This window comes from Lycium barbarum, chromosome 6 (genome assembly GCF_019175385.1).
Source record: "Lycium barbarum isolate Lr01 chromosome 6, ASM1917538v2, whole genome shotgun sequence".
Taxonomy (NCBI): Eukaryota; Viridiplantae; Streptophyta; class Magnoliopsida; order Solanales; family Solanaceae; genus Lycium; species Lycium barbarum.
This window is the reverse complement of record NC_083342.1, coordinates 55,991,490-56,006,181: the sequence shown is the minus strand read 5'-3', so window position 1 is coordinate 56,006,181 and position 14,692 is coordinate 55,991,490. Positions and strand designations below refer to the sequence as shown.

The 14,692-nt window shown below is 42.1% G+C and overlaps 1 protein-coding gene and 1 pseudogene across 1 annotated transcript; one reads left to right on the top strand and one right to left on the bottom strand.

Annotated features, from left to right (window-relative positions):
* Positions 1 to 12,608: 12,608 nt before the first annotated feature.
* On the bottom strand, positions 12,609 to 13,625 carry LOC132644030 (uncharacterized). The gene has a single exon (XM_060360571.1). It carries the CDS (start codon positions 13,623 to 13,625, stop codon positions 12,609 to 12,611), a length of 1,017 nt encoding a protein of 338 aa, XP_060216554.1.
* Positions 13,626 to 14,219: 594 nt separating this feature from the next.
* Positions 14,220 to 14,316, top strand: LOC132600929 (small nucleolar RNA R71; annotated as a pseudogene).
* The last annotated feature ends 376 nt before the right edge of the window (positions 14,317 to 14,692 follow it).

The window sequence follows — 14,692 nt, the reverse complement described above, 5'->3', positions numbered from 1 at the left end:
CGATGAGAGATGTCGTACAGTTGCTGACTAGATTAGTAGCAGGGCAGGCTCGCAGACGCGGGCTAAGGGGTGATGATGTGGATAGACATGACAGCTTAAGGGTTCGTGACTTCTTGACTTGTAATCCCCCAGAGTTCTACGGGTCAAAGCCCGAGGAGGATCCCAGGATTTTATTCGATAGATGCAGCGTACGCTGAGGTTAGTCAGAGCTTCTGAGACTGAGTCTGTCGAGCTGGCTTCATATCGGTTGCGTGATGTAGCCGTTAATTAGTATGAGTCCTGGGAGCTGTCTAGAGGCGAGGGTGCTCCTCCAGCGGTGTGGGATGAGGTTACAGCAGCCTTTCTTAGCCACTTTCTGCCTCCAGAGATGCAGTGAGCGAGGGTTGATAGATTCTTACAACTGAGACAGAGGGGCAGGAGCGTTTGAGAGTATAGCCTAGAGTTTGACTCTCTGGTCAGATATGCGCCCACCATTGTAGCTGATATGGCTGACAGGATGCATCGATACATGATGGGGTTGGATCGTTACTTGGTTGATAGTTGTATGGCGGTGGCATCTCAGCCCGGGATGGATATTGCTCGAGTGCAGGCATATGCACAAGGAATGGAGGATCGACATAGAGGGCGTCAGCCCGATAGAGATCGTGATAGAGGTCAGCCCAAGAGGGCTAGATCAACTGGTTGTTCTGGGGAGTTTCGAGGCGGGCAGCCTCCGCAGCAGTATAGCAGATATCCTTTTCAGCCAGGTCGAAGTACACATCTACAGTCCACGGGTAGACGATTCGATGGTGCAGGGCACTCAGGAGCAGGCCAGAGTTCCAGGGCTTCGGGTTCGCAGGTGAGCAGAGGTTCCAATCAGTCAAGGCCACCCATGCCTCGGTGTACTCATTGTGGGAGGTCTCACCCAGGGGAGTGTTATCGTGCTACGGGAGCCTGTTTTTCTTGTGGTTGTCAAGGCCATCTTATGAGAGATTACCCGTTAGCGAGTAGTTCCGGTGGTGCAGCTCAGCCTACAGGGTTAGTTGCTGGTTCGTCTTCCACTTCTGTAGCTATGCGCCCTATGTGGCGGGGTATGCCGACACCAGCAGGCCGCGGCAGAGGTCGGGGCGGTGTTTATGATTCTAGCGGTCCCTCGAACCGCATATATTCCTTGGCCAGCCGACAGGATCAGGAGGCTTCACCAAATACAGTTACAGGTATACTATTGACCTTTTCCCGAGATGTGTATGCATTGATAGATCTGGGCTCTACTTTGTCGTATATTTCTCCCCTTGTCGCTAGTAGAATTGGGATAAAACCTGAACCGATAGAACCGTTCGAGGTAGATACACCGCTTGGGGATTCTGTTATAGCAAGGCAGGTATATAGAGATTGTTCAGTAATTATATGTGGCCGTTACACCAAAGCCGATTTGATAGAGCTGGATATGACAGAATGCGATGTTATTATGGGCATGAATTGGTTAGCCTCTTGTTATGCTAATGTTGACTGTCAGAAGAAGGTAGTCCGCTTCCAATTTCTAGGAGAACCAATTATAGAATAGGCAGGAAATACAGCATCGCCGAGGGGTAAGTTTATTTCATACCTCAAGGCCAGGAAGATGATTCCGAAGGGGTATATTTATCATCTGGTTCGCGTGCATGATATTAAAGCGGAATCACCTACTCTTCAGTCAGTTCCAGTAGTTAATGAATTTCCAGACGTATTTCCAGAGGAGCTTCCAGGCCTTCCTCCTGAACGGGAAATAGAGTTTACGATAGATGTGCTACCGGATACCCAGCCTATATCTATTCCTCCTTACAGAATGGCACCTACAGAACTAAAGGAATTGAAGGAGCATGTTATATCCCGTATTTCGTCCATTCGGATATTTAAAAGAAGTCGTGGTAAGTTAAGGGCAAGACTATTTTCCAAAATTATTTTAATGTACAAGTTGTTTATTAGTAAGGAAATATTGAGAAAGGCTAAGGGTAAAAAGGGAAATTCACAAGAAGGTTCATGGTAATATTGTGGAAGACTAGGGGTAAAATGGGAATTTCACAAAAAAAAGAAATAAAAGGGGCCAAGTGGCCGTATAAGGTGGGGTGGGCTTTGGCCCACATGGATGTATTATACATGTATGTATAGATGACTTATTAGTCACAATTATTCATCTTTATCTTAAGAAACTTCAAGAAACTTGGAGAGGAAGGTGGAGGACATGTGCCCACTATTTATTGTAGGGACTATATATATATATATATATATATATATATAGATATATATGAGAGATGGTAAACAAGAGCTATTCATCATTCAATTTAAGAAGTTGGAGAGAAAGAAAAAAAAGAGTAAGAAGAAAGAAGAAGAGGGGAATTCGGCCAAGGATGGCCAAACTTGGGCCATGGAAATTGATCAAGAAAAATTATTTTCTTCTAGTATTCCAACCAGTTTTAAGGCCCTAATTAACATGGAGTGGTTGTTGGAGCAATAAAACCATTCATTCTTGCAAGGCACAAAGTTGAAGAGCTAAGTGGAAAAGGTAAGATTTGATCCTCTTTTATATGTTATGGATGATTTGTATATATTGTAGCATCTAGAAATGGATGAAATGCATGAAAATATGTATGTTGGAGTGATGGCCGAATGAAGGTTATGTTGTATAGATACGATGAATTGATTTTATTTAGTAAATTGATTGTTGTAGTTGTGGATTCCATGATGAAAATGAAGGTTTGATAACTTGAAATGAAGTTGTGATCATTGTGGGATTATTGAAGAAATTAATATGACATTAGCATGGTTTCTTGTGTTGTGAAGATAATGTTGTTAACATGTGGTCGTAGATATAATGCATGAATTTGGAGGTGAGAAATGCGTTGATTTTATTGAATTGGGAGATTGTAAGTTGGTTGTTGTAATTGAATTGAATATAAGAAAAATGTTGTCGAACTATGTAAAAGAAGTTACTAACGTTAGAATGTATTTTGGATTAATTGATGAAGTCGTTAGTGTGTAGATTGTTGGTATAGTTCACGAACTTGGAAGAGAAGAAATGTGTTGTTATTGTTCTTGTTGAATTTGGAAGGTTCCGGGTGAAGTGGTATGTTGGTTGGGTTGCTTGAACATTATGTGAATTGTTTGAAAGTTCTTGAACCATGTTAGAATATATTTTGGATTGATTGTTGAAGTTGGAAATATGATTGTTGGTATTGTTGTGATAATTTGGCCGAGGTGAATTCTCGGATTGTTGTTGATAAATTGGCCGAGTTAGATTCTCGGGGATGGTGTATTTACAGGGGAGATGCTGCCGAAATTTCGGCAGATTATAAATTAATTCATTTGAAGGATTAAGACAAGTATATGATGATGAGCCTAATGATTGTGTCAATCTTCTTGAATGTAGACTAGCGATAGCGAGCTTGGACAATTAAGCGTAGCTAATAGGACGTGGAGCAGGTATGTTAAGGCTCGTCCCTTTCTTTCAAAGGCATGATTCCGATGTTATGACTTCATAATAGTTTTCATATCTTCCTTGTTTTCGAAAGTTAGATGTTTATGATTCCAAGGCATGATTCTCTTCCCGATAACTCGTAAATGTTTTTCCAAAGTGTCTGTATTCTACCAAAACAGAGGTTTATGATTTTGTAAGATCTATGACAATAACGATGGATATGTTTTACAATGACACTGATGATGTCAAGGACGAGAGTATTTCTATGATGACTATGATAAGAATGATTTCATGTTTAAAGGTACTTGGTATGATTATTACTTTGATTTTCCAAAAAAAAAAATAGCTTCTGAAATGTTCATAGAAGGTTCTGTACTTCAAATGCTCATAACTTTCTTATACTAACTCGGATTGACCCGAAACTTTTTTCTGAGCCTTCAGGTGTCGGTAAGTATACCTGTCCATCGAGTCTTCCATAATGTATTCGGAGGTTACCGACCTTACACCACTCCGATAGAGTCATAACATTCCTTGGGCTCTCTTGCATGCTGCTTACATGATATATGTATATGATATATGTATATGGGGTAAGGGAAAAGGTGAGGCGCTATAGACGCATAACCACCTGATCAGTTGGTATAATATGATATCGTCCCGGACGCGGGAGATATGGATAAATGGATCGGGCTGCATGTTCCGCAACAATATAATATATAAATGGATCGGGCTGCACGTTCCGCAGCAATATATATATGTAAATGGATCGGGCTGCACGTTCCGCAACAATATAGTATATATATATTGATCGGGCTGCACGTTCCGCAGCACTAAGCATGCATGGTAACCGCCAAAAGGCACTCATATGTACAGGTTGCTCTTTTATCTCACGATATGCACTATATTTCCTTTATGTCATTATTCATGCTATGTATCCCTCGTATGTTATTATTCATGCCTTACATACTCAGTACATTGCTCGTACTGACGTCCCTTCTTGTGGACGCTGCGTTTCATGCCGCGCAGGTACACCCAGATGAGTGGAAGCCACTATAGAGGATATTCCAGCGAAGTTGGCAAGCTCCATTTGGCCCTGGAGTGTTGTCGGGTCAGAGTATTATGCTATGATGTCTTGGTTGAAGTTAGAGACTTTGCAGACAGAGTCGTGGGCATAGAATGTCTGTTTGTAAGCGGCTCCATCAGCCGATGTGTCTTATAGTATTATGTCACAGATCCGTTATGATTATAGATTATACTTGATTTGAGTACGATGGAAAGAAAGTATCTGAAAGTCTTACTATCTATTTCATGTATTTGATATAAAAGTCCAAAGAGATTATGTATGTAATAAGACTCAGCGGGTTCGCTCGGCTCCGAATATGGGGTCGGGTGCCCATCACACCCTAGGGAGATTAGGGTGTGACAGAGCAGCTGAAGGATTTATTAGAGAAAGGCTTCATCAGACCCAGTACATCACCTTGGGGAGCACCGGTACTGTTCGTGAGGAAGAAAGATGGGTCGCTACGGATGTGCATTGATTATAGGCAGCTGAACAAAACAAATATCCCCTCCCCCGGATTGATGATTTATTTGACCAGTTGCAGGGTGCTAAGTATTTCTCGAAGATAGATTTGCGCTCGGGCTATCACCAGGTGCGGGTAAGAGAGACAGATATTCCGAAGACTGTGTTCAGGACCCGATATGGGCACTATGAGTTTAGAGTGATGTCTTTTGGGCTGACCAACGCCCCATCAGTGTTCATGGATCTGATGAATCGAGTATTCAGGTCGTTCCTAGACATGTTCGTGATTGTATTTATTGATGATATTTTAGTTTATTCACGATCAGAAGAGGAGCATTCAGATCATCTGAGGACAGTACTCGGAACACTCCGACAACAGAAATTATATGCTAAGTTCTCCAAATGTGAATTTTGGTTGACTTCAGTGGCATTTTTGGGGCACATCGTCGGAGCAGATGGTATTCAGGTCAATACACAGAAGATCGAGGCCGTAAAGAATTGGCCTAGGCCTACGACACCTACTGAGGTACGTAGTTTTCTGGGATTAGCAGGGTATTACAGGAGATTTGTGGAGAATTTTTCTTCGATTGCAGCACCGTTAACGAAGCTAACTCAGAAGGCAGCAAAATTCCACTGGACCGATGCTTGTGAATGAAGCTTCCAGTTGCTGAAGGAAAAGTTGATTACAGCTCCAGTTCTGACTCTTCCCGAGGGGCCAGACGGGTATGTCATTTATTGTGACGCTTCCGGTGTTGGGATAGGTTGTGTATTAATGCAGCATGGCAGTGTTATAGCCTATGCCTCCCGGCAACTCAGACCGCACGAGAGGAATTATCCTACTCATGACCTGGAATTAGCAGCGGTAATTCATGCTTTGAAGATATGGCGGCACTACTTATATGGCGTTCATGTTGATATTTATACATACCACAAAAGCCTTCAGTACATCTTTAAGCAAAAGGAGCTGAATTTGCGGCAAAGGAGATGGCTCGAGTTGTTGAAAGATTATGATGTTGACATTTTGTATCATCCTGGGAAAGCCAATGTTGTATTAGATGCACTTAGCCTCAAGTCTATGGGCAGCTTGACCGACGTGCAGCCAGAAAGGAAAGAAATAGTTCGTGAAATTCATCAGCTAGCCAGTCTTGGAGTCCGTTTGGCCGATTCTGGAAATACTGGGGTTTCTGTTCGAGAAGTTGCTGAATCCTCTATTATGGAAGAAGTAAAGCGAAACCAATACGAGGATCCTGTTCTGGCACAGTACAGAGATGCAACCCTTGATAAGGAGAAGACCCCGTTCGAGATTACACCTGACGGAGTATTATTATATAGAGGCAGGTTATGTGTACCTGACGTTGCAGGGCTGCGGCGGCAAATTATGGGAGAGGCACATTATGTTCGGTATTCTGTTCATCCGAGATTAACAAAGATGTACCATGACCTTAGGTGCTTATATTGGTGGGATGGTATGAAAAGGGACGTCGCAGAGTTCATTGCTCAGTGCCCAAATTGCCAACAGGTTAAGATCGAGCATCAGAAACTTGGTGGGTTGTTACAGGAAATGGGGATTCTGTCTTGGAAGTGGGAAGCAATTAATATGGATTTCATTACAGGTTTACCACGCACACCACGGAGGTATGATTCCATATGGGTTATTGTTGATAGGCTGACAAAATCAGCCCATTTCCTCCCAGTCAGGACCACCTATTCGGCTGAGGATTATGCCCGGTTGTATATTAAGGAGATAGTAAGACTTCACGGAGTTCCCACATCTATTATATCCGACAGAGGTGCTCAGTTTACAGCTAACTTTTGGAGATCATTTCAAGAAGGATTGGGGACCCAGGTAAGTCTTAGTACCGCATTTCACCCGCAGTCTGACGGACAGGCCGAGCGTACTATTCAGACATTGGAAGATATGCTACGGGCCTGTGTTATTGACTTCAAGGGTAGCTGGGACGACCATTTGCCGCTTATTGAGTTCGCTTCTAATAATAGCTACCATTCCAGTATCCAGATGGCACCGTATGAAGCCCTATATGGCAGGAAGTGCAGATCACCGATCAGTTGGTTCGATGTGGGTGAAACAAAGTTAATTGGTCCAGACATGGTTCAACAAGCAGTGGATAAAGTAAAGCTCATTCGGGAACGGTTATTAGCAGCTCAGAGTCGACCGAAATCATATGCGGATAATCGACGTCGACATTTAGAATTCCAAATTGGCGATTGGGTATTTCTTAAAGTGTCACCCATGAAAGGTGTAATGAGATTCGGCAAGAAAGGTAAGCTCAGTCCAAGGTATATTGGACCTTATCAGATCGTCCGCAAGGTAGGAAAGGTCGCTTATGAATTAGACTTACCATCTGATTTAGAAGCAGTGCATCCGGTCTTCCATGTGTCGATGCTTCGCAAATGTATTGGTGACCCTTCCAGAATATTTCCCATAGATGATGTCCAGGTGACAGAGGAGCTATCCTACGAGGAACAGCCGATAGCCGTACTAGATCGTCAGGTGAGAAGACTGCGTACTAAAGATGTGGCTTCTGTTAAGGTATTGTGGCAGAATAATAACAGGGAGGAGATGACCTGGGAAGCTGAAGAAGAGATGAAGAAGAAGTATCCTCAATTGTTTCCTACCACTACAGGTAATCTAAATTCCTTAATTGGTTATGTTTATTGATGAATGAATTATATGTGTTAACCGTAAAAAGAAACTTCCCCGAAGTGCCTGCAAGACCCTATGAGATCAGTTTAACATTTGAGGACGAATGTTCAAAAGGGGGGGAGGATGTTATATCCCGTATTTTGTACATTCGGAAATTTTAAGATAATTGCGATAAGTTAAGGGCAAGGCTATATTTTTGATCTTGTTTAACACACAAGCTGTTTATGAAAATTATTGATGTGGAAATATTAAGAAAGGCTAGGGGTAAAAAGGGAAATTCATAAGGTGGCTCATGGAAATATTAAGAAACATTTGGGGTTAAAAGTGAATTATGGAAAACTGTCAATTCTTGAATAAATGGGCCAAGTGGCCGTGTAATGGTGTGGGCCTTGGCCCACATGGATGCTTATAATAAATAGATAAAAGATGACTAATTAGATCATATTCATCATCTTCACCTTTAGAAAGTTGAAGAAACTTGGAGAAGAAAAAAAAAAGATAGCCTATTCGGCCAAGGTGACCAAAAATTTAGGTCCAAAAATCTTGATCAAAAAAAATATTTTCTTCTAGCAATTCAACCAATTGGAAGGTCCTCTTTAACGTGAGATAGTTGTTGGAGCAATTAAACCACTTCTTGTTGCAAATTCATAACCCTAGCCAAGTGAGAAGTATGGTGAAAAGGTAAGGTTTAATCTCCTTTTCTATGTGTTAGAAATGATTTGTGCATGTTGTAGTATGTAGAAATGGATGAAATTCATGAATATATGGATGTTATGTTGTAGCCGTGTAGGTGTAGGTGTTGTGTAGAAAGGATGAATAATTTTACTTAGTATTTTGGTTGTGGTTGTAATGGGTTCTATGATGGAAATGAAAGTTTAATAATTCTAGTTGAAGTTGTAATTGTTGGAGAGTTGTTTAGAAGCTAATGTGACTTTAATACCACTTCTTTTATTTATGGAAAATAATGTTGCTAGCATGTGAATTGTAGGTGAAGTTCATGAATTTGAAAGAAGGAAATGTATTGTTATTGCTATTGTTGTATTTTGGAGGTTTCGGGTGAAGTGGCATATTGGTTAGATTATTTTTTAATATTGTGCGGATTGTTTGAAGTTTTCTTGTGTTTTGTTTGAATGGTTTCGGATTAGTATTTGAATGTGCGAGCATTGGTGTTGGCTTGATTGTATGTAGTTGAAGGGAATGTAAATGGAATGCCGTCGAACTATGTAAAAGGGAGTTGCTAATGTTAGAATGTGTTTTAGATTAATTGTTGATGTTGTTAATATGGTTGTTGGTATTGTTGTTGATGATTTGGCCGAGTTGAATTCTCGGGGTTGTTGAATTTACAGGGGAAATGCTGCCGAAATTTCTGTAAACAAGTACTAGCTTAGGATTGAATTGCTAAGCACTTGTAGCTAACGTTTGGTATTTAATGACGTTATTGTAGATCTTGGGGAGCCCGAGACTTGAGTTGGGATTAGCTTAGGAAGCGAGCAAGGTATGTAAAGCTTACCCTTTCTTTCTTTTGGCATGTCCTAGTTGCAAGTATGCTATGAATAGAGCCTCGGGGTAACTCCATTCATAAGATCCGAGCATGTCGACGATTTTTATTCACTTCTTGGTGTTAGTATTCCTAATATAGTCGAACTATGGTCTTTGTGGCTTTTGTATGATTGGATAATAAATATATGTAAAGGATTTTTATTCCTAACAGCTTTATGTCGAAAAATGTCCGTAACTTTCATAGACGAGCTCGGATCGCTCCGATACGTTCCTAGAGGATCCTAAAGCGAATAATGTCCATAGATTTCTTATACTAACTCCGATTGACTCGAAACGTGTTTATGATCTTCAAGCGTCGACTAGTGTATGTATCTATCGAGTCTTAAAAATTGATTTATGTGCATATAGTTTCTCACTACTCTGCTCGTGCATACTGTTATTATATCTTTCGCCGAGTCCCGGGCCAGTTCTGTCATCGTGCACTCTATGTTATATTCGGCAGTATGATGTGTTACGGTTCCCCGAGTCCCTCGCTAGGGGGCCGGGTACCGCCTATATATGGCGTTATGATGTGTTATGGCGTATGATGTGCTATGATGTTATGATGTGTTTCGGGGTTGTACGGAGATATGAAATCTTCTGGAGTATGATGTGTTGTGGCGCCAGCGTCGGAGTGGCGACCACGTTCCTGAGCCCTATGCATGATTTTTATATGCATTATTTGTGTTTCAAAAACAAGCTTTTGGTATACTGATCTCTGTACTCGTTTTCCATACTTCTTATTTCAGTTATGATCTTAATTATTGTATTTCATGCTTTATATACTCAGTACATATTTCGTACTGACCCCCTTTCTTCGGGGGCTGCGTTTCATGCCCGCAGGTACAGACGCTCATTGTGGTAATCCGCCAGCCTAGGATACCCATTCTGCTACTTGGAGTGCTCCCTTGATCCGGAGCCCATACTTTTGGTACAAATCTTTCTGTTGTACATATTTATGTGTATATGACTAGTTAGGGGTACGGCGGGGCCCTGTCCCGTCATATGCTTTTGTTGTTATTATTAGAGGCCTGTAGACATGTATGTGGGTCATGGGTCGTTATTGTTCAGTTATGTCTGTGTGATTTGCGTCTTAAGCAGATCCATTTGCTGTGACAGCCTTAACGGCCTGTATGTATGTATATGTTTTTGGGCGATGTGTTTTACGACAGCCTTGCCGGCTTCTGTGTGATACATTTGTTATATGTGACCGCTTAAGACGACATTTGACCTTCGTATCTGTATAAGTAAGTGTACACTGAATATGGATAAGCCATTGGTATGCCGATTTTGGTAAATGAGTGTGTACGGGTGTCCAGCTCAGGCACTAGTCACGGCCTACGGGGATTGGGTCGTGACAGTGGGCCAATAAAAACCAGATTGCAACACTTTTGCGGCAGTATGATCTCCACTGTGATGTCCCCCATATGGGGAGGAATGATAACTCTCCAACACTTGACGCACCTCTATTTGTGGAATGCATCTTCTTACCAATTGATCAGGGCCTTGCTTGAACAAATACGGCTCATCCCATATGTAGAACCGCGAATCATGATAGAGCTTCCTTCTCCGCTGGGTATTAGTTTCAGGTGGGTAGATTCCACTCACTATCAAGTTCACAATATCTGTATACCATGGTACTTCTGCCGCAGGAATAGAAAAAAGTTGCTCATCGGGAAAAGCTTCTCGAATTTGACCGTCTTCTGCCACATGATCATGATTCTCTAGTCTCGATAAATGGTCAGCCACTTGATTCTCTGTCCCCTTACGGTCTTTGATTTCCACATCAAACTCCTGCAATAGGAGAATCCATCGAATAAGCCTGGGTTTCGCATCTTTCTTACTAAATAGGTATCGGAGTGCAGCACGATCCGTGTACACTATAACATGAGTTCCCACAAGATAAGACCGAAATTTATCAAACGCATACACCACAGCTAGCAATTCTTTTTCCGTAACTGTATAATTTATCTGAGCAGCATCCAATGTCTTGTTGGCGTAATAGATAGAGTGGAATATCTTGTTCTTCCTCTGGCCCAAAATAGCTCCTACAGCAGTATCGCTAGCATCACACATTAATTCAAATGGCAATTTCCAGTCAGGAGAAATCATTATTGGTGCAGTCACCACCTCTGCTTTAACTCTTCAAAAGCCTGCACGCGTGCATCACTGAATAAAAACTTAACTTCCTTCGCAAGCAACTTGCACATAGGGCTCGATATTTTTGAGAAGTCCTTAATGAGCCGTCTGTAAAATCCCGCACGACCGAGAAAACTGTGCACCCCCTTAACAGAAACTGGGGGTGGTAGTTTCTCAATAACATCCACTTTAGCACGATCAACCTCCAAGCCCTTTTATGACACCTTATGTCCGAGAACAATACTCTCTCGAACCATTAAGTGGCACTTCTCCCAGTTCAGCACCAAGTTGGTTTCTTCACATCTTGCCAGCACACGATCTAGATTCCGCAAACATGTTGTGAATGAATTCCCAAAAATAGAGAAGTCATCCATGAACACTTCTACAAAATCCTCCACCATCTCAGAGAATATAGCCATCATACACCGTTGAAATGTTACTGGTGCATTATAGAGTCCAAACGGCATTCGCTTGAAAGCATATGTACCATAGGGATAAATAAACGTCGTCTTCTCCTAATCTTCTGGTGCAATTGCTATTTGGTTGTAGCCATAGTATCCGTCAAGGAAGCAATAATACTCCTGGACTGCTAATCTGTCAAGCATCTGATCGATAAATGGAATAGGTTAGTGATCCTTTCTTGTAGCTTCATTCAGTTTCCTGTAATCTATGCAAATCCTCCACCCTGTTACAGTTCTAGTCGGGATGAGCTCGTTCTTGTCATTCTCTATCACTATCATCCCACCTTTTTTGGGACACACTGTACGGGGCTCACCCACTTGCAGTCAGAAATGGGATAGATGATGCCTGAATTTAACCATTTGATCACCTCTTTCTTAACTACTTCCTTCATCGGTGGATTCAAACATCTCTAGTGTTGTATACTCAGCTTGTAATCTTTCTCCATAAATATCTTATGCATGCAGAATGCTGGACTGATTCCCTGAATACCTAAGATCTGCCAACCCAGCGCTTTGTTTCTATTCTTCAGAACCTCCACAGAAATCATTACTTCTTCATCAGTGAGTTATGCTGTCAATATAACTGTTAGAGTTTCACCCTCGCCCAAAAATGCATATTTGAGATGCATGGGTAAAGGCTTCAACTCTAATTTTGGGGGCTCCTCTATTGATAACTTAGGCGGTGGCCTAATTTTTCTGTCGAGGGGCTTGAAATCCCCCTCTCGAATGTAAATGCCTGCTAGGTCAAGAATCTGCATCATCTCAAAAGCTTCTATATCTCCAAAAATATCTTCACTTACTAGCACTCTCTCCAACGGGTCATGAGAAGTGATGAGAGGTCTCCTAGTGTTGTCATTCATCACAGTGAGCAGAAAGCTCCTCATAGATTTCGGGCAACTTGAGGGCTTTGTACACATTAAATACTTCAACTTTATCGTGTACCCTCATAGTTAGCTGCCTTGCTGCTACATCGATCAATGCTCTTCCTGTGGCAAAAAATGGACGCCCCAAAATAAATGGGACTTCCGGATCTAGCTCGAAATCCAAGATGACAAAATCTGCCGAAAATATAAGAGACCCAACTTGTACAAGTACATCTTTAATAATACCCTCGGGCCTGGCTAAAGATCTATCTGCCAGCTGCAGAACAATAGTAGTAGGCCTCGGGTTTCCCAACCCTAGTTTTCTGAACATAGAAGACGGCATCAAATTGATACTAGCCCTTAGATCACATAGTGCATGCGCAATGACTTGCTTTCTAATCGTGATTTCGATAGTGAAACTGCCTGGATCCTTCAACTTTGTAGGCAATTTGTTTTGAATACGGGAAGTGCACTCCTCAGTAAGTGCAACTGTAGCATACTCTGTGAAACGACTCTTGTTTGCCACGATGTCCTTGATGTACTTGGCATATTTCTGGATCCCTTGCAGCATGTCAACTAAATGAACATTCACATGTACCTGCTTCAGTAAATCAAAAAAGTTTTTGTATGTGGCCTCTTCCTTTTGTTTTTCCAACCTCTGAGGGAACGGAGGTAGTGGTTTGGCAACCACTGGTTGTGGCTGCTTTACCATCGATGTCTTCGCCACTCTCTTTATCTCAATAACCTCGTCTTCAGTAGCTGCTTCTACCAGAATCACTTTCTTCGGCACCAATTCCTCCAGTTGCCGCCCGTTTCTGAGAGACAATGTTGTACATGGTTTCGGATTTGGATTAGTGTCACTAGGAAGTCCCCCTGGTGGTCTAATGTTCTGAGCACCAGCTATCTGACCCATTTGTCTCTCTAAGTTTTGCACCGCCAAGTCACGGTTCTGGTTATCCACTATCAACTTTTGCTGGTCTACCATCATCTTTTGCATATCACCCATCATCTATTTCATCATCTCTTCCATGCTATTTGCGGGAGCTTGCGTAACAGGTGCTAGAGGCTGAGGTACTTGTGGTGGCTGATAATTCTGTTTCTGATTACCCTGGTTACCTCCGCAACCAAAGTTTGGATGATTTATTCAGTTGGAGTTGTACGTATTACCATACTGGTTATTACTACCTTGCCCTCTTCCTGCATTACCCACAAAATATATGGATGCTGGATTCGCGGGACACATATCACTCGTGTGACCTTCTACGCAGACTTCACAAAAAATGTTGGCTTGTTGTACTGCTTGCACCTATGGTTGATCTTGCGTCGCAGTTAACTTTTTAATTTCAGTGCGCATGGCCTCAATTTGTGCCGATAGTGCCGTAAAATTATCCACTTCAAAAATACCAGGTGCCTTCTTAGCTGAAATGCTGGTTGTGTCATCTTGCCAGTCTGGAGTGCTCTGAGTAAACCTGTTCAATAATGTGAATAATTCTTCATAGCTCAGATCAAGGGCCTGCCCTCCTACAGCAGTGTCAAGTGATGACTTATGTTAGGCATCCAGACTCTCAATAACTGTATGTGCCAGAACTTCATTTTTCTGATGGTGGTGAGGACAATCTCTGTGGAGACCCTTAAACCTCTCCTATGCTTGATAAAAAATTTCTCCATTTTTCTGCCTGAATGACATGATCTCCCTTTGGAGGCGAGCTGTATTTGCTGCTGGAAAGAACCTTGTCAAGAATTTCGTCACCAAGTCATCCCGCGTAGTGATAGAATTGGCAGGCTCTGCTAATAACCAGTTACTTGCATTCCCCAATAGAGAGAAGGGGAACAGTGTCAGCCGCATATATTCTTTTGTGACCCTTACAGTAGCAAAGGTATTGACAATCTGCAAAAAAAGTATGGATGTGACGCTGAGGGTCCTCGTGTGACATTCCCATGAATTGCCCACTAGAGTGAAGTAGTTGAATCATAGGATGCTTCAGCTCAAAGTGCCCTTCGATGGTGGGCTTGACAATGCTTGAAGTGACATCCGCCACACGAGGCACTACAACCTCTCTCACTTTCGCTAGT

Bases quoted from the DNA above. Each gene is read 5' to 3' on its own strand.
- LOC132644030 (XM_060360571.1), bottom strand. From the start codon at position 13,625: ATGGGTGATATGCAAAAGATGATGGTAGACCAGCAAAAGTTGATAGTG.